The 21,262-nt window shown below is 43.3% G+C and overlaps 1 protein-coding gene across 2 annotated transcripts in view; it reads left to right on the top strand.

Moving 5' to 3' along the window:
* The window catches only part of LRP11 (LDL receptor related protein 11), a 558,518-nt gene that overhangs the window by 275,543 nt on the left and 261,713 nt on the right, over nt 1-21,262 (top strand). For both annotated transcript variants that reach the window (XM_069608123.1, XM_069608122.1), the window contains exon 7: nt 15,239-15,295. In XM_069608123.1, coding sequence (XP_069464224.1) covers nt 15,239-15,295 — 57 coding nt within the window. The remainder of the gene's footprint in view (nt 1-15,238; nt 15,296-21,262) is intronic.

Genomic DNA, 21,262 nt, shown 5'->3' with positions numbered 1-21,262 from the left:
CCGCTGATCTGTTGGTAAAGGTGTGATATCAGACCTCGGCTATTGGTAATGCCTAGCAACTGGTGCATTAGGGGGTTATTTTCTGGTTCCACTGGGGTGTCTACCCACAGGGCGGCTATTCTTTTAACTATTTGTGCGTAACTTAAAAAAGCCCCTTCAGGCATGTCGTATTGTTGGCGCCATTCCTGGAATGGTAAGAGTTTCCCTCCCTTGTAGAGATCCCCCATTTTTGTGCTCCCTTCGCTCCATAGTTTAGCCCAATCAAGATTAGTCAGTTTACCTCTGATCCCTGGGTCAAAACCCAACTGCAGGTCCGGGCTATACGGGTGTGAGTCTCGTGAATTCCTCAGTATTTGAGTCCAGACCTCCCTAGGTAGTGTATAGATTTCACTCTTTCCTTTAATTACCGTTGTGTCCCACAGTAGGTCTATCCTTTCCCTCTGTTTAGGGAAATTCCCTACTAGGCGTTTGAAGTCTCCTTCTGGTGTGTTCGCCCAGTTGGAGACAGTCTGTAGCTGGGCTGCCGCGTAGTATCCCTCATAATCTGGCAATGTAAGCCCCCCTTCCGCATGAGGTCTCCTCAAAGTAGTTAATGCCACCGCCGTCTATTGGATCCCCAAAGCAATTCCCCGATATAGGTGTCTAGCATCTTGAAAAATATCTTCTTGATCTTGTATCGGATATTAATAAAGTAATACAATAACCTAGGTAATACCACCATTTTACACAAGGCTATTTTCCCCATCAAGGAGGTCGGTAGGGTTTTCCAAAATTGTACACATTCTCCAATGCCCGCCAGTGCTCTTCCCATGTTGAACTTGAATGTTTTCTCTAAGTTATGGAAAATAGTGATTCCTAGATAACGAAAAGATTCTGGTTCCCAACGGATGTCTCCTTGTGGGTGCGGATCCAATGGCAGTGCGCTCATGGCCCCAGGGGGAGCACTAGGGATTTCTCCTTGTTGACACTATAGCACAACAGTTTCCTGAAATTATGTAGTACCTCTAGTGTTATTGGAATATTGGTCCTGGGGTCACTCATGTATATCAGTGCATCATCTGTGTATAATGATATGTTATGCATTTTACCGCGAACTCTGATCCCCGTCTCCTGTATGTAGTGTCTAAAGTACCCTGCCAGGGGTTCTAATGCCAGAGCGAATATTATTGGGGATGGCGGGCATCCTTGTCGGGTGCCCCTCTCTAATGTCCATTTCTCTGATATCGACTCGCCCATTTTCACTCTTGCTTGGGGGTTAGTGTACAATAGTTGGATCCAATGCAGCATTATGGGACCCATGCCTATACCCTCTACTTGTTGCATGTATTCATTAAAAACATGGACAGGTATTTAGCTATGATATTGTCTTTGCCTTCAACATGCTTAATGGAGAAGTCACGTCCCTGAATGGACGTTTCCCAATCCATAATGCGTCTTGAAACACCTTCTAGCCCTTTGGGCATAAACCCTGGTACCAGGTGTTTGTGATCTGTGACTATGGCACATTTTCTGCCCTATAGAAATGTTCTGAATTTCCCCACCGCCCATGCTACAGATAGAGCTACTTTTTCAATTACAGAGTATCTTTGTTCTACTTCCTTCAAGGCCCTAGAAGCAAAAGCTATAAAATTGTCACCTTGACTGCCTATTTGCATCAGTACAACCCCTAATCGAGTGCCGCTGGCATCTGTCATGACATAAGTGACCTTTTCAGTGTCATTGAACTCAGATTCATATTCACTGTTTCAGTCAAAGTTTTGGTCTTTTTTGCATACATTCCTAATGTTTCTGCATTTGTCAGAGAAATTCCTAACAAACCTTGGATAATACTCAATCAGACCTAAACATGACTTGACTTCTTGCTTGTTCTTGGGTGGTGTGGATTGGATAATGGAAGTAACCAGGACCTCTCTGATCGAAATACCTTTGTCAGATTAGCAGTGCCCCAGGTAGTCAATGTGTGAGGTCCTGAAACAACATTTAGATTTCTGCAGGGTAAGTCCTACATCACCCAATCTAAGAAACGCTGTGTTCAATTTTTCATCATGATCTTTGATAAATGTACCCTTAACAACAATGTCATCTTGATAATAAAATACACCTGGGATATCATTCTTTAAAAGAAGGCTGCTGCAGATATTAGTCCAAAGAGCATTTTCTTAAAGCGGAAAGTGCCATCTTGAGTAATAAAGGTGTTGAGGTTCCTTGAGTCTAGTGGTATGCTGATGCTAGGTCGAGGGTAGAGAACACTTTGGCAACCGCAGTAACGCTAACTAATTCCCCTTTGTTTGGAAGGGAAAAGTGGTCAACCACTACACATTTATTCAAGGACCTAAGGTCTACACAAAGGCAAGCACTGCTGTTGGGTTTCCTTACAACTACCACAGGAGAACACCACTCTGAGGCTTCTATAGGTTCAATAATATCCTGTTCTGTTAGTCTAGATAACCTTTTGGTGTCCTCCTTTCTCAATGCGAAAGGAACACATTTTACTTTAGCAGCTACTGGTATGGAGCCTTAGTTTAATTTAATTTTGTGACATTGGCCTTTCAAGCAACCAAGATCCTCCCTAAATACTTTTGTAACATAATTCTCTGGGGTGGAGGATATGTTGGAAACCCAACCGGCAACCTTGGGATTGATTGTTAGTCCCATATCTGGCTGCAGATGCCATCTTAACAAGCCCCCACCTTAGTCAGAGACGTATACCTTCTTTTTTGTCATTTTAACTTTGCATTTTATGGTGGCTAGAAACCAGCCCAGCATTACCATTTGTGAACATCCATAAGCAATGGCGTTGACATGTGAAGGTTTTAAACTAATTTTAGAAAATGTGGACTGCCAGGTCTCTCTTGTTAATGATTGTTTAACCTGAGCCTGAATCAATGAGCATTTTAATAGGAGTGTCATTGATGCAGACTAGTAAGTGAGGCTTGCCATCATTTTTACTCAGGACATCAAGATTACAGACAGGACAACTAATGCCAGAGGATTCTTCTTCAGAGGAATGTTCTTCTGAAGTATCATTCTCAGTGTTGACACTGATTTCTTTCACTACTTTCTTTACAGCACTTTGTGAAGCCACCTCCTCCTCCTCGCTCATATCGGACTGTCTGTCCGCTATTCAGTCATGGTGTGCTGCAAACGGCCTCTCCTTCAACGCCTCTAAGACTGAGATTGTTCACATTGGGACCTCTGCTCCCACTTTCACTCTGGCCGGCATCCCTTTGCCCTGCGCCCGCTCCCACCTGCGGAGCAAGAAACCTTGGGGTCACCTTTGACTTCACTCTCTCCTTCTCCTCTCACATTTCAGACATCACTAAAAAGTCTGTCAGCTACACGCCCTCAGAGGTACTCTACCTTTTCTCACTTTCCCCCAGAGGCTCACTGTCTCCGGAGCCCTGGTTCTCTCCAGGCTGGACTATTGCAACTGCCTCTACCTCAACCTCCCTTCTTCTGCCATGCGCCCTCTTTAACGCATCAAGAGCAGAACCGCAAGACTCATCCTTGGCCTCAAGCCCAGGGACTGCATCTCTATGCCGCTGAAATCCCTGCACTGGCTCCCTGTGGCTGCAAAGATCAAATTCAAGACCCTTAGAATTGTTCACAAGGCTTTCTGGGGCCTGGGACCTACCTGCAACACTGCCTACCTAAATACTGGGCCTCACAAGCCCTCCGCTCATCCACCTCCAACCTTCTGCGAGTGAGCTGGTTCTTCAAGCAGAGTTTTGGAGGGAGATCCTTATCCTCAGCAGGTGCCTCCCTCTGGAGTAGCCTCCCTGCCACCCTCCGTCTTGAGCCGGATCTCCTTAAATTTCCACAAACACCTGAAGACCTTCCCCTGCTCCTCTTCCTTCCCTCTCCCTCTACCCTTCTAACCTAGTTCTCTGTTCTTTCCCCCTTTCCCTCCTCTTCCTTACAGAATGTTAACTGGCCACCAGGTGTGCCTCAGAGTCTCACTGGTCTCCGGCACCCGACCCCCCCGTCCTCCCTCGCACTTGACTCAGGGCCCTACACCCCACCCACACTCAATGCACTGAGAAATTATCTCGAGAGAGTGGCTCACTCTGCACTTACCCCAATCTCAATCGACCGGTTGCACTTGATCCCTCCCCGTGACCCTCTGTGCACTTGCTTGATCCGTACGCACTGTGCCTGAAGATAGTCTGTCTGTTCTCCCTTGTCTTCACCCCTTAATTGCACTGTTAAAACTGCAGAATCGTGTCAGGCCAATTTGTTGTATCCCACACTGTTAAATATAATTTTTACGCACTTACTCTGCCTGTGCAGACTACTATTCGTCTCAGAATTTCAAGGGCTCTAAGCGACTGTTGTTTTTTCCCCCATGTTCCCACCTTCCTTGAATGCTTTGAAACACTTGCCTGTGTATAGGCGCTATATAAATAAACAATACCATACCAAACAATACCAAGGGACCTTTCCTCCCACACTTGCTACATTGTGCATTAATGGCTGAACATGAGGGATTGTTTGCCAAATGGGAGGAACTACCACATCTGAAACACCCTTTTGAGGTGGAAGGAAACAGGGGGTGCTTTGAAGATGTTTTTGTCATCATATTTTATAACTATTTTCTTTTTTTTTACTGTTTTTTTACATCTTGTGAGGATGTGGCACACATGGTATCGCTATTCTCTTTGGTTTCCAATTGTTTAACACAGGACAGCATACGTTCAACACATTTGGCAATATCTACAACTTCTTCTAGAGAAGGATCGCCTTTAGCCCATATTTCCTCTTATTTTGATTTCTTTGACCTTTAGCACGAATTGGTCATGAAGACATTCATTATAAGTAGAACCAAAGTTGCATGTATTGGCTAACTCTCCAAGGGAAGTGATGAAGGCTTCAGTAGATTAATCTATATTGTTGTAGAATTATACTAACTTTTTTTTTCATAAGGTTTGTCCATCTTGTTAAGTATACATTCATAAGCATTGGGCAAGTCACCCTCGCCAGAAGCATGAATGTGCGGTTGGGGATCAGGAAGTCTTTTTAATATCCTTCTACCTTCATAACCCAAGCAGTGCATGAGTAGGGCTTAGCGCTGCGCCTCTCAATTTTGGGGTTTGGGCCATGTATTGCCGTGACATAGTCCATAAAGTCTTCTTTGAAGGTTTGCCATGGGATAGGAAGTTCACCTGGAGTTGGAAGAAAATGAGGGGGAAGATTGGGCATTTTGGTACCATAAGGAAACATTTGTACTGTGACACAGAAGAAATAAAAAGTATAACTCTTTGATTCTCAAGTAAGAACTACCAAAACACAGGCCTGGAGCAATGCTGAAAATTAAAATGCAGTGTGGGCATATGGCAGACACTTAGTTCCTGCAAAGTGGAGGTAAGTGAGTCAGTATACAAATCAAATGCAGAGTTTGACTCTGCTTAGTTGCAGAAACACAATAAATAATTCACACTACTGACACTTCGGTTAAGGTAAAAACATGTAGCTGCAGCCAAAATGTACAATAAATATAGAAAGTAAGCAGTGGGCAATGAGTGGAGCTGCAACCTGTTACAAAAAATAGGTGGGTTGCACTGAACGTCGTAATGTTGGATTGCAATGTTAACATGGGCACCCCAAGCGACAGAAAAGTCAGTCACAATCCTTGAATTTAAGGTGCAGCTGGAAATGCCATGCACTGAAGGGACGTCGCAGAGGCCTCAAATACAGGTGGTTTGTACGCCATCTAGATTTCGGTAGGCCTCAAAACCTCATGGATTAGTCCACATATAAAAATGTATTCGGTTTCAGATCACACACAAGAAATGCGCCGACAAGGCTAGCAACATTGAACACAGTGTAAAGTCACGCTGCGATTGGTCAGCAGTACGAGCTGAGATTCCTTCCCAGGCAGCGAACAAGGAAGCATGACTTAATCAGATGTCACCACCATAAGCAGACCCTGTGAGGGGAAGCTGTAAAATGCTGTGCAGGGATTGGTTACGAATAGAACAGCGCTGCAAGGTCCCACACATCTAACAAATGAAAGGTATAACAAATAAAGTTACTGTCCATGTTCTTGGAAATTAACAAATACAGGGCCACAGCTTGGTGGGAACGAGGCGATGTGCAGAGACATGCACAGGTCAAAGTCATTCAGACAGGTGCACATTGCCCCTTGTAGGAAAACATCCACCTAGGAGTGAAGACGTAACGTAAGCCCCCAGTCCAGGAAGAGTTCTATATGTACAACCAAGAGAACCCAAAAGGCCTTTGCTCATCATAAAGAATGTAATAAAGGTTCTAGATCGATTTATGACACATCCGTGAATTATAGAAACACATCAAGTAACAAGGCCATACACTTTTACACATTCAGAATATACCCCATTTAGAGGTGCGCATGGTCTCAGAGCAGGAGGCCAAGGAGCACACCACATGAGGTCATCCAGACTAGTCATTAGAAAGGAAGCAGAAAAAGTTACATTTCCAATAAGAAGTCGCAATATCATACTTCCGGTTGATCAGCCACATGGGTGACAACAGTAAGATGGTGCCAACCTTTAGCTCTCATCGGAAAGGATGTGAAGTATTATTTTTGTTGCCACACTGTTTAAATGTCAAAGTGTATATGAAACATTTTAACGCGTTGACCGTCCAATAAAATTCACGAGAAACTAGATGAACCCACCAGGAGATCATTACCATGAGGTAGTCATTAGAATGGTCATGAGGGATAGGATAGACCAATAGGGCTAGGTATTTTATAGTATCACCTTTAGAGCAACCAAAGCAGACCAGTTAGCAAGTATGAATTTACATGTACTATGAAACAATGCTTCAAATTTCAGTCCACTTCTTACTATATGAACCACCATGTATTGTTGAACTACTTGTGGATTCTTCCCCGCTGTGGTTGCGTGTAATAAACTTTCATTTTTCTTGCTCCCGAGCACTTTTTATTGGCTTATTGAGTTAATTTTAGAGTATGGATTTTTTTGGGGCCTTACCTACGCATCCATCTTTCCAACCTGGATTTTCCCTCCATGAACACCTGAGTACCCCATCTTTTCTGTAACCCCCTAATGTCTCCAACCCACCACATCCTCAGGGAGCACAATGCATTTATTTCTGTTTTTCTAACCAGCCTCTTACATGATAGAGAGTTCTGCTGCCCTTGCCAACCACGTCTACACTCTTGGACCACCTAACATTGATGAATCTACAGGGTAGGAAGTATGCAAGTTGTAACTGAAAAGGTCCTATTGGTTTTGCTAACAAATTCACCCACCCTCCAGATTTGCACCTGATTTTATGCATTCAGTTAATTTATGGCTTTGCACTCACAACCTGCCTGTTGCCGCTCTCCTGTCTGCTCATATTTTTCATCCCACTGACACTGTATCCTTGAAGGGTGCTGCTTTTTCCATGGTTACAGCAATCTTCTTGATGGCCTCAGTCACATGAATCACTGCCCAACTTGCTCCTATGCAAGGTAGTCCTGGACTATTTGGCATTCCCCCATTGCCTGGATTGCTGCTGTGATGATGGCATGCTCCTCTATCTATCTAAGGACATCAACAATATTTGTGCCCACTATCATCATCCCAGTCAACTAAACTTGCATGGATTGCAGTGTTGTCTCGTCGTATGTACCAGTAGCATTATATAGCAGTTGATCATTAGATGGTAGGACAGCACCATCATCTCTCCTAGGCCCTGCACAATATACTCTCATCAACAGTTTGTGCCCTGGCTTTAAGTGCACCAAGACAATGTTAGCAACAGCTGCAGTGTGGGAGAGATTAGCAGTAAGCGTAGGTAGGTAGGCCACCGGTCTGGCTACACTCTTGAGCTTCTTGCCGGTGTTGCTTCTAAGAGCCCACTGTACCACTGATGTAGTCAAACTGTGGTTTTTGCTTAATATATGTTCACTGAAAATACTCATCAAATTGTTTAACCGTTTGTTATGAATGATTGTTGCAGCCAAAATTCAAATGGTGGGTTGGGGTGAGGCCATATTGCATATGGGGTGCTTAAGATTTGTGGGGTCTTTGCAGGGCTCCCCCTCTCACCTTTGGTTGTAAGCCAATGCGGTGAAACACTTTGATGAGTTGGAGTACATTTTTCCAGCTGCTTTGCATTTGCAGCCGCATTCAAGTCGGCAAACCTTTGTGAAATGCCCCATTAGGATTATTTTCAATATATATGACATAATTATTAGTGTACCATGCACTCAAGCAGTCTGGGTTCATCTCGGAAAGAAAATTCAGAGGGTACAATTTGAAAGTACAGTATCAAGGGTTTTATTATACCTGATACATTTTTTTCTTTATGTGAGTCAAATCACAATTTAATTTGCACTCGGGCAATAATTTTACATAGCAGGAAAAGATTTTAAAATCACATTAGTTCCATAAAATTCATACTATTAAATCATTCAAGCATTCATCCACATACATTCATCATCCATCATTCCACTCATACCAAACATCAATAGGTACAAGATAAAAACCTATAACAAATACATATCATAGCAAACAGTTAATCAATGATTCAATTGTTATATAAAAAATGTGCAATACTCAAGCAGTCTGTGGACACACTAATTGTAAAGAAATGTATTAAGAATAGAGTTGCACATTATTGCATTATTAGCATGGAAAATTCCTACAAATTGAATCTAGTAAAACATCTATCTGATGCATTTATAAAGAAAGACTTCAATAACATAACTCAAATTAAATGCAAATGTGTATCATACCTTAAGAAAATCAAAGTAGAAAGTTGCATTTATTGTGTGAACGTAATGTTGACTAGTTTTGACAGAAGGACTCATCATTTTTATGCAAAGCCTTTTTCTGCACCGTAATTGAAAGCAGAATTTCATCTGTTGTCAACTTTTGGATTATCTAAATTAAAAAGAGGAGAACTATAGCCCAGTCACCAATTAGTACACTAAGCATTTTTTAAATGTGTTCATGCTTACCTATACACATGACATGTAGCAATCAGTTCCATAACACATCTGTGGGGGGATTCAAAATCACTCTAATTCATTATTTTGAAAGGAGAGTTATCACTTTACTTAGTCTCGCAAGATTTGTAACTTGAAGGTATCCTGCTGAATGGTTAACGAAGAGGTATCTGTGAGCTACAACTAGTGAGCAATGCAAAAAGTAATAGATGCATGGATAATGTCATTATATACACACACACCAAATGGTGAACATGTTTTGGAAACATTCACAGTGATAGGTCCCATGAAGATCAATTTTTAAATAGATGGTCCATCTTGACGTGGGACAGAAAAGTGTAGCAAATGGACGTGATGAGCCCTAGAATGAAATGTAAATTGAATCCTTATAAGGTAGTGATAGTGGCATGGTTTCATTGTTTTGAACTTTAGTAGAAGTATGACCATATTGAAGGCATAGTACACGGCTCTGCAAACTTTAGCTTGCCAGGTGTTTTAGACTACAATTCCCATCAGTGCTCACCAGAAAACTTAATGGTAAGTGATCATGGGTGAGGTAGTCCAAAACATCATGAGAGAACAGCTTACAGACTCCTGTGATAGTCAAATGTAAAATAGTGTAGTGCTTCCCACTAGTATATGGCTAAGTTATGTTGTGACAAAACCGCTTGGCATAGTTTCAAACTTGAAGTTTAAGAATTCTTAGCTAGGTCGGTCAGGTCTAACATGGCGACATTTTAGTTTCACTTCAATTCTATAATATATTGTCAAAATAGACAAATATTTGCTTTCCAAGGTTTTTCTGTAAAGTCGCGTCTCAAACAGTAAGTGGTAAAGCCAAGAAAAAAACCACTCAAAAAGTATTCAAGAAAAGGAAAAAAGACTGAGAATGAGACTGCATCCAGTTTTAAGAAAATAATATTTCATGTGTTGAGGTGCTCTTTGTGATGACACGTGTTTCGGTCCCTTAATAGACCTTTCTCAAATCAGGGCTTGTTATGGTGAATATACAGTAATTAAGTGCCAAAAATAACAAAAAGACATTGTTAGATCACATATTGTTCATTAGCAAAAGAATGGACATAGAACAAAGAAACAAGTCAAATATCCAATTCATATGGATGATAAATCAAAAAGCAAAACAATAATGTAAATTAAGACGACAGACAAAAATAGGTAGGTGATTGGGAGGGACAGCAAGGGTCAAGAGAAGGGCATAAAAGGCTCAGTTAGTTAATGCTTTATCCATAATCTCATAATACCTTCTTACAGTGTATGGTAAGTAATAGTTGTGTTACCTCTTATTCTTTGAACTGCCCCTATTATTTTAGCTTTTGCAGAGAATATCCGCTTCCATTAACGGGTTAGATCCCTTAAAAAAAAAGACATAAATTATAATTAACTAAAGCATTCTGCAGATGCCGCTCGGCATTGTGAGTCTAATGTAATAGGCAAGTTCCATCCAAGGTAATGCGCATCTTAATCCAGTTTCCTAGTTCCAAGTTAGGATACATAATTAGGTTTCCGTAAAGATTAGTAGATGTTGCCAGTGGCTTTTTAAGAATCCTGTATTTCCAATTTAATAGTCGTGTGATCACAATATTATTTCAGTTATGTAGATTAAATCTTAGTATTCCGCCAGACTTGAGCCAGCGTGCAGTTTAAAGATGCAGCACACTCGGTGCTCGCGGTCTTTCATTACATTGAAATCGTAAAGAGAGAAAGAGAAAAACCGCTGCACTTCTGAGACTTTCTCTCACCTGAAACTGCATGAATCGCATATAATCGCGTGCCGAGTGTCCGAAGGGGGCGTCTGAAGGCATCCCCTTCGTTGTTTAACTAAGAGTGAGTTGCCATGACGACGTACTCCAAGAGTAGTCCGTTCTCATTTTGGGGCCATTGTTGTTACAGTGTCAAAAGCGGCGGCCATTACTAAATGGAAGAAGTTATATGCTTCATGTTTACTCGACCTAGTCCATTTAAAGAACTAGGTCGTTTAGGTGCTTGTTAGAAAGTACTAATTGTTTAGATTCAAATCATCTCAAATTCCACCGATCATTTAATTGTTTATAAAAACGATATGCTTATTATAGTAAGTCGAATTTAATTCCTTGTTCAAAAACAATCTGTGGTAGATGCTTGGGTGATGGCTGCCTACTGCAAGAAAAAGTGAATTATGTGCATTTAGGTAAAATTATCTCAAAATATACGCAGCATTTGGGGCTGATGCTGCGTATTAACATCATCTGGTAGGATTCCTTGCCTATTACTGCTCCAGACCACTAGTCTTGAGCATATTATTATGTGCCAAAATGTTTATAGGGGTTGTCTCCTATATCTTAATCAATTATCAAACGGTTGCAAGCATAATCGCAGTCTGGAGCATGTTTGGATGCAGAAATGCCCCTTGATATAGTTAGTTGCCATTAGTGCTATCAGGCCAATAGTCTTAAGCATATTCTTTGGTGACATAAGTGTATACAGAGGTTATATCCTAAATCTTAAACAATTATCTAAAAAGATTGCAAGCATGATGAAGTAATGTCAGGGTGATATATTAGTATGGTATCAATTCCTCAAACTTAGCCAATCTAGGAGTTATTACATATTTGGTGATATTTTGAGTAATCAGAATGATTAAATCTGGTCCCTTTTAGAGGAAAGAGACCATTTCATTGTCTGTGTTTAGGCCGAGAACTGTGGAATTAAGTTTGCATATTGTTCTCGCTTCCGCTTGTCTCAACTTTTGGTCCTTATTGCCACCTCTTTTTCCCAAGGAGACTTTCTGGAGACCAATAAACTCGATGTTTGCCTTGTTGTCCATTTGGTGTTGCTCTTGCCAATGGGTGGCTTATGGTAACCTTGGGTCTTGGCTCCCAATTTCGGCCAAGTGTTCTCTAATCCGAAACCTTAGTTCCCTGATAGTGCTGCCGATGTAGATCCGGTTACATACACATATGATCCCATAGACCACGTATTTTGACCTACAGTTAATGGGTGGCGAGATCTTCAACGTTCTGTTATTAGTGCCAGTGAACGAGTCCGTTTTTTTGTGTGCATATTTGCACATTGTGCATGATCCACACTTCCTGAATCCATTAGTTTGTGCTTGTAACCAGGTCAAAGGTGCCTCCCTGTGTAGATCTGGAAGGTTCGAAGGACTCGGTTTATTTTTGAGAGTGTGTGCCTTCTTAAAAACAATCCTTGGTTTTTCATCTACATTTTTGGCAATGTGCTCGTCCAACTTAAGAAGATACAAGTGTTGGGCTAGGATTTTGTAAAGCATTTTGTGATCTTTACTGTATTTAGTAATGAAGCCAATGGTAGGTAGTTCTGTACTTTTGATCTTTGGCGTGAGAGTTTCTTCATGAGTTATTGCTAGACTTTTACCTAGAGCTTTCTTCACACATTTCTCCGTGTACCCTCTTGCCAGGAATCTAGATGCTAATAATGTACATTCTTTGTCACAGTGATCCATTGTCTGACAGTTTCTTCGGGCCCTTAGGAATTCTCCTGTGAGGCGGTTTTTCTCTTTCTCTCTTTACGATTTCAATGTAATGAAAGACCGCGAGCACCAAGTGTGCTGCATCTTTAAATTGCTTTAAGACCATTGTCCTCCGTCCTACTCAGTCTCCCTTATTTAATGCCTCCTCCTGTGTGGATCAACCAATTACTAGTCTCTGGGTTTTTATAGTGTCCCAATCACTTCTGTTCACTTTCCTGGCCGCTGCATAGGATAGTAATGTCATCTGTTATTTTCATTCTTAGTGTCTTGCCTTAGTCCTGTGAGACTCTGCAGCTGGGTACCACCGCCTGGTGCCCTTGGGTTGTCAGATGGGGTCAAGTGTCAAAGAAGAGATGGACCCCAGTTACTTACCTTTCCCCCTCCACTTTGGTCACATAGACACACCCTCTTAACTTCTGAAGCTGGTATTACCTCCACTGTTTCCTTATTCCGGGCATAGCTTTGGGTCCGGATCTTCCCTCTCTCCACTTGTTAGGAAGCCTTCCTGGCCTAAGTCTAAAGAGCTCAACTGCTTATCCTTCCCACCTGGGGCTTGCTCCCTTCATCTTCCTGATGTTCCTTTCCTCCTTTCACTGATTGTCTGCCTCCTCTCAATCTCCCCCTCTCTGCACTCATTCCTTTGCCTCTTTTCTCTTGCGGCACCAACATCTCTCCTCCTCCTTTCTATATAGATGTTTCTCTCCCTTCCTTCTGTATGTTCCTCTTTTGCCCCCTTTCCTTTCTCTATCTTCCTTCTCCTCCCACACCTTCTTGGTCTTCCCTTGGTTGTTCTTTTCCCTCCACCTCTTCTTTCTCTATTCCTAGATGATTCATCTCCTCTGCATTTCTTTATATGGTCCGCCGCCTCATTGTTTTTCTACAGTTATGTTACATCTTTTTCCTCTCTTCCCCTTCACCTTAGACCTCTCATCAACTCTTACACCTCTCCTCCTCTTTCTCTCCTTTGCTCAACTTCAACATCTGCCTCCTTTGTCTGTGCTCGCCTCTCTCGCTGCTCTCCAGCAGTGTCCTATCTCCCACAGATCCCACTGCCCCCCCCCCCCTTTTATACTCTGCATACCTTTAATTGGGCTCATGATTGGAAGAACTGCCACATCCATATACTAATTAGAAGCAGGCTTTTGGATTGTCTAGTACAGTGCTGCAGGCTGCCTCTTGACTATTAGCACCAGCGGCATGAAAAGGCTGCCCACCCCCTTGGGCGTCTAGTTGTGCCTTCTAAATTGTGGCCCAACTGTAGGATGACGCACAGAGGTACCCTTCACCTCAGTTATTTTCTTGATATATAATATGAACTTTTCTGAAAGACCTCCAGTTCCCTGCAGTCTTGGAGGGACCGACTTGCAGAGTCTCCCGAATTCAAGATTTGGGCGTTTGACTCGCAGAGACCTCTAAAAACGTGTGGGCCGGGCCCCAAGGTCCTACTGGCATTCCCTTTCTGCTTGCATATCATTGACAGACCATAATGGGGTTCTTGGAGAAATGGTGAGACTACAGATGAGGTGGAGGTCCTGAGAGGGGATCTCCTATATTCCATCTCCAGTGCCAGCAGTACAGAGTGGGAAGCAGGTTCTGGCCCCAGGGTCTCCAAAACCCCTCCCCTTTGCCTCCCAACTCTGTCCTCATCCTATTGCATAAACTTAAATTACAGTTTGAGAAGCAGTGGTGTAGTGTGAGTTAAGGTTTACTCACCTCTGTGTAGATTGGTTGTGTTACCTGATAGAAGGGCCATCTGCAGAAATTAGCGGGACTCTGAGGGGCAGGGATGCTGACCAGCCCTGTGATGAGCTACCTAGAGATGTTATATGGAGGGATCTCCTGTAGTCCCACCCCTCTGCCTAACCTTTAGACAGACACAGAAGCGCATAAAACTATTGAAGGCAGTCAGTCACCCCGCTGCTTCAGATAACCACAAGTGAGGCAGTGAGCCACTGTTTAAATGATCACATTGACCCCCGTAATGGCGGAGATATTCTCTCCCGTTCAAACAGCAAGCCCACTATTTCTGCACCCTTTGCATAATCTAAGCAGAGTGATACTAAACATGGCTTCCGCAGACCAGCAGAATAATACTCATTGAGAAGTTCCCATTGCTGGGTGTCTTTTCCTATATTCTGACTGAGGCACACTTGCCATTGCCATCAAGGAAGGGTATTTACATGCCCGTTATTAGTACATAGATATAATGCCATATTTTATTAAGGAAGTCTCAATCTATATGCCAAAAAGAACTTTTCAACGACCACTTTTGACAAACGTAGATACCAGAGACTAGATAGGGAATGCAAGAGCATCATTGTCTAAAACCTATATCTCAAAGTACATACATGACAATCTCGGAACATTTAAAAAATTTAGATGTGAACCTTTGTGTTTAGCATTTTGGTTTTGTACAGACCCCCTCTGTTTGATGTGCAATGAATGCTTAGTCTCAGGGTTCCTTAAAGTGTACCACTTAAACAAGATATTTTAAAACATGGCACAAAGGTACTGAACAGAACCATACGTAGATTGCCGCGGGTTCATTGTATTTACTATGGTACATTATCAACTAATAAATAGTGAGTGCATATATTTGAAAGCTGTGGACTTGCTAAATGTAATTTGAATGCATCACTCTGTTGCTCAGTGACATTTATCGGTATTTAATAAACTGTCAATTATGATATTTCATGGATTTTGAGAATCATTCAGATTCACTTAATGTGATGTTTTCAGCAGTCTAACAAAAGCAAATTGTATGTTTAGCTTGTTTTTCTTTCTTTCAACAGGAGTTATTCCAGAAAAATCCGTAACCAAGAGTCCCTCAAATACACATGCAGTTCCAGGTTTGACTTTGTTTTGCAGTTATTGTATTCCTATTTAAAACAAATATATTGTTCCTGCTGTGGGTAAACATGCATTGCTACCCATGGCTTTAGGCAGCTTTAGCTCAACACAATACATATGGTCCTAGTAATGTGACATCCTTAATAATATCCAAATGTGCGCTCCCACATGAGCTGTAAGTCTATATTGTGGCTCAAATTCACAGCAGAAGTACAATGGGTCAATGTACTCCCCATTTATATCCTTTATGCATGCAGGTGAACTATGTACATGAGGCAAACGCACAGTGGTTGACTGTACCCTTTAATTTGGTCTAGGAAAAGCAAAACTCAAATGCAACACTGCCTCAAAACTCTGCCTATACTAGTGGTGTTAAACATGGCATCATATATGCTACAATTAAGCACATCATAAAAGTTATCCCAGAAATGATGGGAGCACAACAGCAGAGTGTGCAATATTGCCGATTCCAGTTTCAGTTCACTTTAGATTTGTGGCAATGTGAACAAGGCTTATAATAGCTATGGTCTATAACCTATTGTGATGCCATTGTAGACTTGAGCAACCACTTCATGCTTGCACAATATTACTGAGTGTACAGACTTCAACTATTTAACTCTCTTTTATATATGTTTACTCGTCCGCAAAAGATACTGGATGAAATTAACATGGCCATCCAAGGTGGAACATATTTGTGTTCAGAAGCAAGTTGTTTTATTATTTATCAAGCAAAAATAATCCCATAGACATGTAGCTTTAATTTGCTGAGTTGCGACATAAAAGCCGTCTGACAAAGAGAATACAGAACAGTAATACATCATAAATATACAATAATTAATCACGTACAAATGCAATCAACGGATTGAAATATTAAGTTACCAAGGTAATTTCTGTCTCTGTGAAGTATATAGACAGAAAAGCTCGGTCTACCACAAGGCTTTGAAAATGGCCAAATCTATGTATTTCAAGGACTCAATTCGAGCTGCAGTGAATGCTCCAAAAAAATCTATTTGAGATTGTAAATATATTGACGAAACCCGATAGCAACACACAGATGGCCATCTCACAACTTCTGTGTGATGATCTTTCAACTTTTTTTCTAGTAAAATTGAGGAGATCAGGAGTGTAATTGCAGTGAAGGGGAACCCCATAGATGGAAATAGTGCGAGTGCCGAAAGTGGCAACCCAACGTTAGCATCAGAAGAAAAGGTAGAGGTGCGCTTCTCTGATTTCACTTTAACGAACAGGAAGGAATTGATTAAGATAGTAGCAAGGCTCAAATCAGTGTCCCTCCTTGATCCCATCCCGCTGAAACTAGTAAAAGCAGCGGCAATAGATGTTTTCAACACATTGGCCAATGCAATTTAACTCATCCTTGAAATGGGCCAAGTCCCCTCTAAACCTAAAGAAGTTTGGTTTTACCATTATTGAAAAAGCTGGCATTGCACACCTCGATTTTGGCAAATGATCGGCCTATCTCACTATAGCCCTTTCTTAAGAAAGTATTGGAAGCAGTGGTGACCCCTCAATTCAGAATATTCTTGGAAAGTCAAACATTTTAGACAGTTGTCAAATGGGCTTTCGTCCGTTGATGGGAACTGAATCAGTTCTGGTATCGGTGCTTGATGACCTCACCATGATCAGGGACGAGGGCAGTGCGACAGACATCATTCTTTTGGCCCTGTCGGCCGCTTTCGACACTATTGATCATGCAATACTGATAGCGAGGCTAAAGGAGGCAGGGTTTCTGGGGCAGTACTGGACTGTTTCCGTGCTTTTTTGATTTCACGTTCCCAAATAGTTTCTCTTTACCCCTAGCGCTCGCTCTCTGCCTCGGTCGTCTGTGGAGTCCCACAGGGATCAGCTCTTTCTCCCTTAATTTTCAATTTATATATTTTCTCTCTGATTCTTATTCATTTGTTTGGCTTTAGGGTCTTTTCCTATGCAGATGATGCACAGATTCTGTTCAGATTAGACCCGAAGCAGGGTGATGTAAGGGATAGGCTAAAAAGATGCCTGGAAGCAGTCTGGGTCGGGATGGAGGCAAACTGGCTCAAGCTAAATGGCGGGAAGACAGAGATCCTGATCTCGGGCCAGCCAGGAGCGACCGAGGGATGGACCGATGACTTCTGGCCACTATCTATGGGCGCATTACCTAAGCCAGCTAAAGTAGTGCGTCATCTAGGGATTAAGCTATCAGAATCCCTGTCCATGGAGGCCCAGGTCAATTCAGTATATGGAGCAGGCTTTGTTAAGCTTAAACAACTAAAGAAAGTTCTTCCCCTAATCCCTGATGGGTTCCATGTTCAAATAGTGGCAGCATGTGTACTTGGGAGCCTGGATTACTGTAATGCCATCTACCTGGCACATCCATCTTTTCTTATTCAGCGCCTGCAAGTGCTACAAAATGCAGCAGTGCGCTTGATCACACACATTCCAGCCAGAGCAGGAGTAACTAGAGCCCGAAAATATCTCCATTGGTTACCAATTGAAGCACAGGTAAAATTTAAAGCGCTGTGTATTATGCACCGTGCACTAAGCGGCAAGGGGTGTCTAGCCATCCAGGAGAAACTGGATAGATATATCCCGGCACGCTTCCTCACATCCTCAAATGCAGTATTGTTGCAGATACCTAAATATACGAAAGAACGTTTGGGTGGCCGTGCTTTTTCAGTGGCAGGGGCCAAGCTCTGGAACTCGCTGCCTGTTAAGCTGAGGAAAATGGAGGATTTTCTATCCTTTAAACAAAGCTTCAAAACGTTTCTCTTTAGGTAAACTCATCTCCTGTTCACTTGGGATTCTTCTCCATCTGCCTCGGCCATCAGCTGTGTAAGTGCCATGATGCATTTGGTGAAAGAGTGCATACAAATAGCTGATTGATTGAAGGTGGGAGAGGTCAAGTGCTTTGAAGTAATAACAAAGCACTTTTTTGTTGTTTTTAACGTGCTGAAAGGCCACCAGTAGTGGTAGAAGGGCGCTCTACAAGACCACTTGCATTACATAATGTCTTGCAGATGTCTGGGCAGATCATTCCAGAGGGCCATGCTGACCGTTATCTCACCCAGACTCAACTTAATAAGCCAAATTTTAATTTGTTCCATGTCTGATCTCAGGACAAGGTATGGGGAATATGACCAAACTGGGCAAATGCTGCACCATAAGCCAATGTTCATACCTTAGCCTGAATATGGAGGTTCACTGGTATCCATTCAAGAATCTTCTAATGATGGATACATGGTCGTATTTCTTCTAACCAAAAATTGTATTGGCTGCCTTGAACTGCTTGCAGTTTAGCTTTGAGTTTTTGGAGTTGTTCACATGAATTGCAGCACATAATTGGGTGTGGGATAGAGGCGCTGTCTGCAGCAATAATTTCTGAAGTGGCACATTCGGCAGGGTGCAAATCCTAGAGATGGTGAAGAGATGGTAGCAGGAGGTCTATACCACTGCCTGCACTTCAGCTTCAAAGGTTAGATCCTTGGTGAACCCCCCTCTTTATTTCCCTTTAACTTGCAGTGTTCAGCTGCATGTCCAAACAGTAGGCCAGGGGACAGCTTGGGGCCCTGAATCAGAACAATCTAACATAAGCATCTCTGACTTGTAACCATTTAGGAAGAGCCAATTGGTCAACATCCATTCCTGAAACCTGCTCAAGCATTTGTCATGGTTTATATCAGCATAATCATGAAGGTCCAACAGGATCTGAGGGTCGTCTGCATACTTTCAACACCTCAAACCACAGTTCTTGATCAACTGAACCAAGGGGAGTCTATTGATATTTCAAATAATTGGGCCTTGAGCTGAACCCTGGGGTACCTCCACGTCAAAGGCATGCATCGAAAAAGGGTAATTCTCAAATTACCTGAGTAGGCTAAAGGCGCAGTGTTGTATGTGGTAGGACCGCAGGAGACGCTAGCCAATTGATACGTAGCACGTTGCGCTACGCCCACGCACCGTATACTTTAAGAACCAATGATCGGACCCTCTGTGGCAAAGCCCACGTAGGCTAAGGGAATGGTGTTGTGCGACGCAGGACCACAGGAGACGCTGGCCGATTGATATGTAGCACGTTCTGCTACGCTCACGCAGCGTATCCTTTAAGAAGCGAGGATCGGACCCTCCGTGGCAAAGCCCCCGTAGGCTAAGGGTGTGGTATTGTGCGACACAGGTGTTTGGCAATGAAGGGGAGGGTGAGCATGCAGTGCAGCAGTCGGCCAGCAGTGACCACAAGGTAGGAAAGGTGAGGGCGCAGGGCACAGCAATTACTGTGCCCTACTACACTGCCCTACCTCGCATTTACTCCGTTCAACACGTGACGCATTTTACACTGTTTCTACGCACCCATTAGCTTTTCCCCTCTCCGCGGTAGCTGTATTTGTGTTTTTGTGTTTCGCTACTGTTCTTTGCATTTCTCGTGCATTCTTCTGTATTTTCCCTCTAGGTGAGATGTTCCTGTGTGCACCTGCCACACTGCTTATTGTTGTGTCCCCTAGGCCTTTTTCCTCTCTAGGTCGTAACTTAGTCTGGTTTGCTCACCACTGTTCCTCTCACTGATGTTGTACTGCCCTCTGTTGAGTCGTATCCATCTGTACTCTGCTGTGGCTTGCTGTCTCCATCCGTTCCTCCTACCCGTTCCCTAGACCCCTCTGTGTTTCCTGTGTGGCCTAGCTCTGTGCTATGCATCCTTTTCTCTCCTCTTCTCCCCTTCAGTCTCCCTCCTTTTCTGCACCTTCTATGGCGCTCTCAATTTCTCCATTTACTCCAACTGCTATTCTATCACCTATCCTACCCCTCGCATTAAGTCTGGAAGGAAGAAGCTCAAGAAGGATACCCTGGTCTCCAACCCAGGCCTTCCCATCGCTGACACTTATGTCTGTTCCTCCACCAGACAGACTCTCACTGACACTCTGTCGTTCCTTCTCCCGGCCCGTGGACCCTTCAGATGGTCACACTCTCTCTCCTTCTTCCTCCTTTCCCATTTATGGTGGCACTGGGTGGGAGGTCCTCATGGCCTCCTTCCTGTCCTCCAGAGTCATCATTAATGTCAATCTAAATGGCATAGTCATGGTCCAGGCCCCTTAGCCCAATCGCCTCCTATTTGATAGGCGCCTCCTCACCTCATCAATTTCCTTCCTTCTCCTGCTACTTCCTCTCCACACAGGCTCCTCTGCCACCTCCTCCCTCCACATCGGCTCCTCTGCTGTTGAACACTCCTCTGCTATTTTCTTGAATTCCAGGACCTAGATGTTCTGGAATCGTACCGAAATGTCGCCTCTACTACTGCGCCCCAGCAGTCACTGCGACTTTTGGGGCACATAAAATACTGACTCCCATTACTGTGACCAAGCAGAGTGGCGGTTGTGGGGATGTCCCCCACTATCCTTGGGCGCAGTAACGGGAGTCGGGGGTTGCAAAGGACAAGAAAGTAAAAAAAAGAAAAGCACCCTGCTGCGTTAGCTCCGACCCACGTTAGTGGGAGGAACTGACGCCGCAGGGATAGCCGGGTGTAGGCGGCACACACAGAAGTGTGCTGCCATAAAGGCAAGTGGAGTGGTGGGGTGGTCGGGAAGGGGAATGCGGCCTGGGGGACACGGGCAAAGTGATCTATCTGATCACTGCACCACGCCGTAATTGGCGTAGACATGTTCGTTGGCGCAGTTAAGGGCGGCGCAGTGATCACATAGATTCGATGTTCTCGCTCTTACTGAGACATGGTTCAAGGCCAGCTGTGTAATACTTTTTGAGACTCGCCTCCCTGAGGGCTACAAGATCCTCTCTGAGCCCAGGCCTAACAGGTGGAGTGACCCTGATCTTTCCTGAGTGAATCCCTGCCACTATCATCCCCACTCAGATCTATTCCTCATTTGAATGTCTGGACTGTAGGCTATCTCTCTTGGCCTATCTCTGACCTTGGCCACCATCTACAGGCCACCTGGCTGGGTCACCCTCTTCTTCTCTGAATCTGC

The sequence above is a fragment of the Ambystoma mexicanum genome, chromosome 4q, assembly GCF_040938575.1.
Source record: "Ambystoma mexicanum isolate Mex_15411 chromosome 4q, UKY_AmexF1_1, whole genome shotgun sequence".
Lineage (NCBI taxonomy): Eukaryota > Metazoa > Chordata > Amphibia > Caudata > Ambystomatidae > Ambystoma > Ambystoma mexicanum.
The sequence above is the reverse complement of the archived record's forward strand: the minus strand, read 5'-3'. Positions and strand labels throughout refer to the sequence as shown.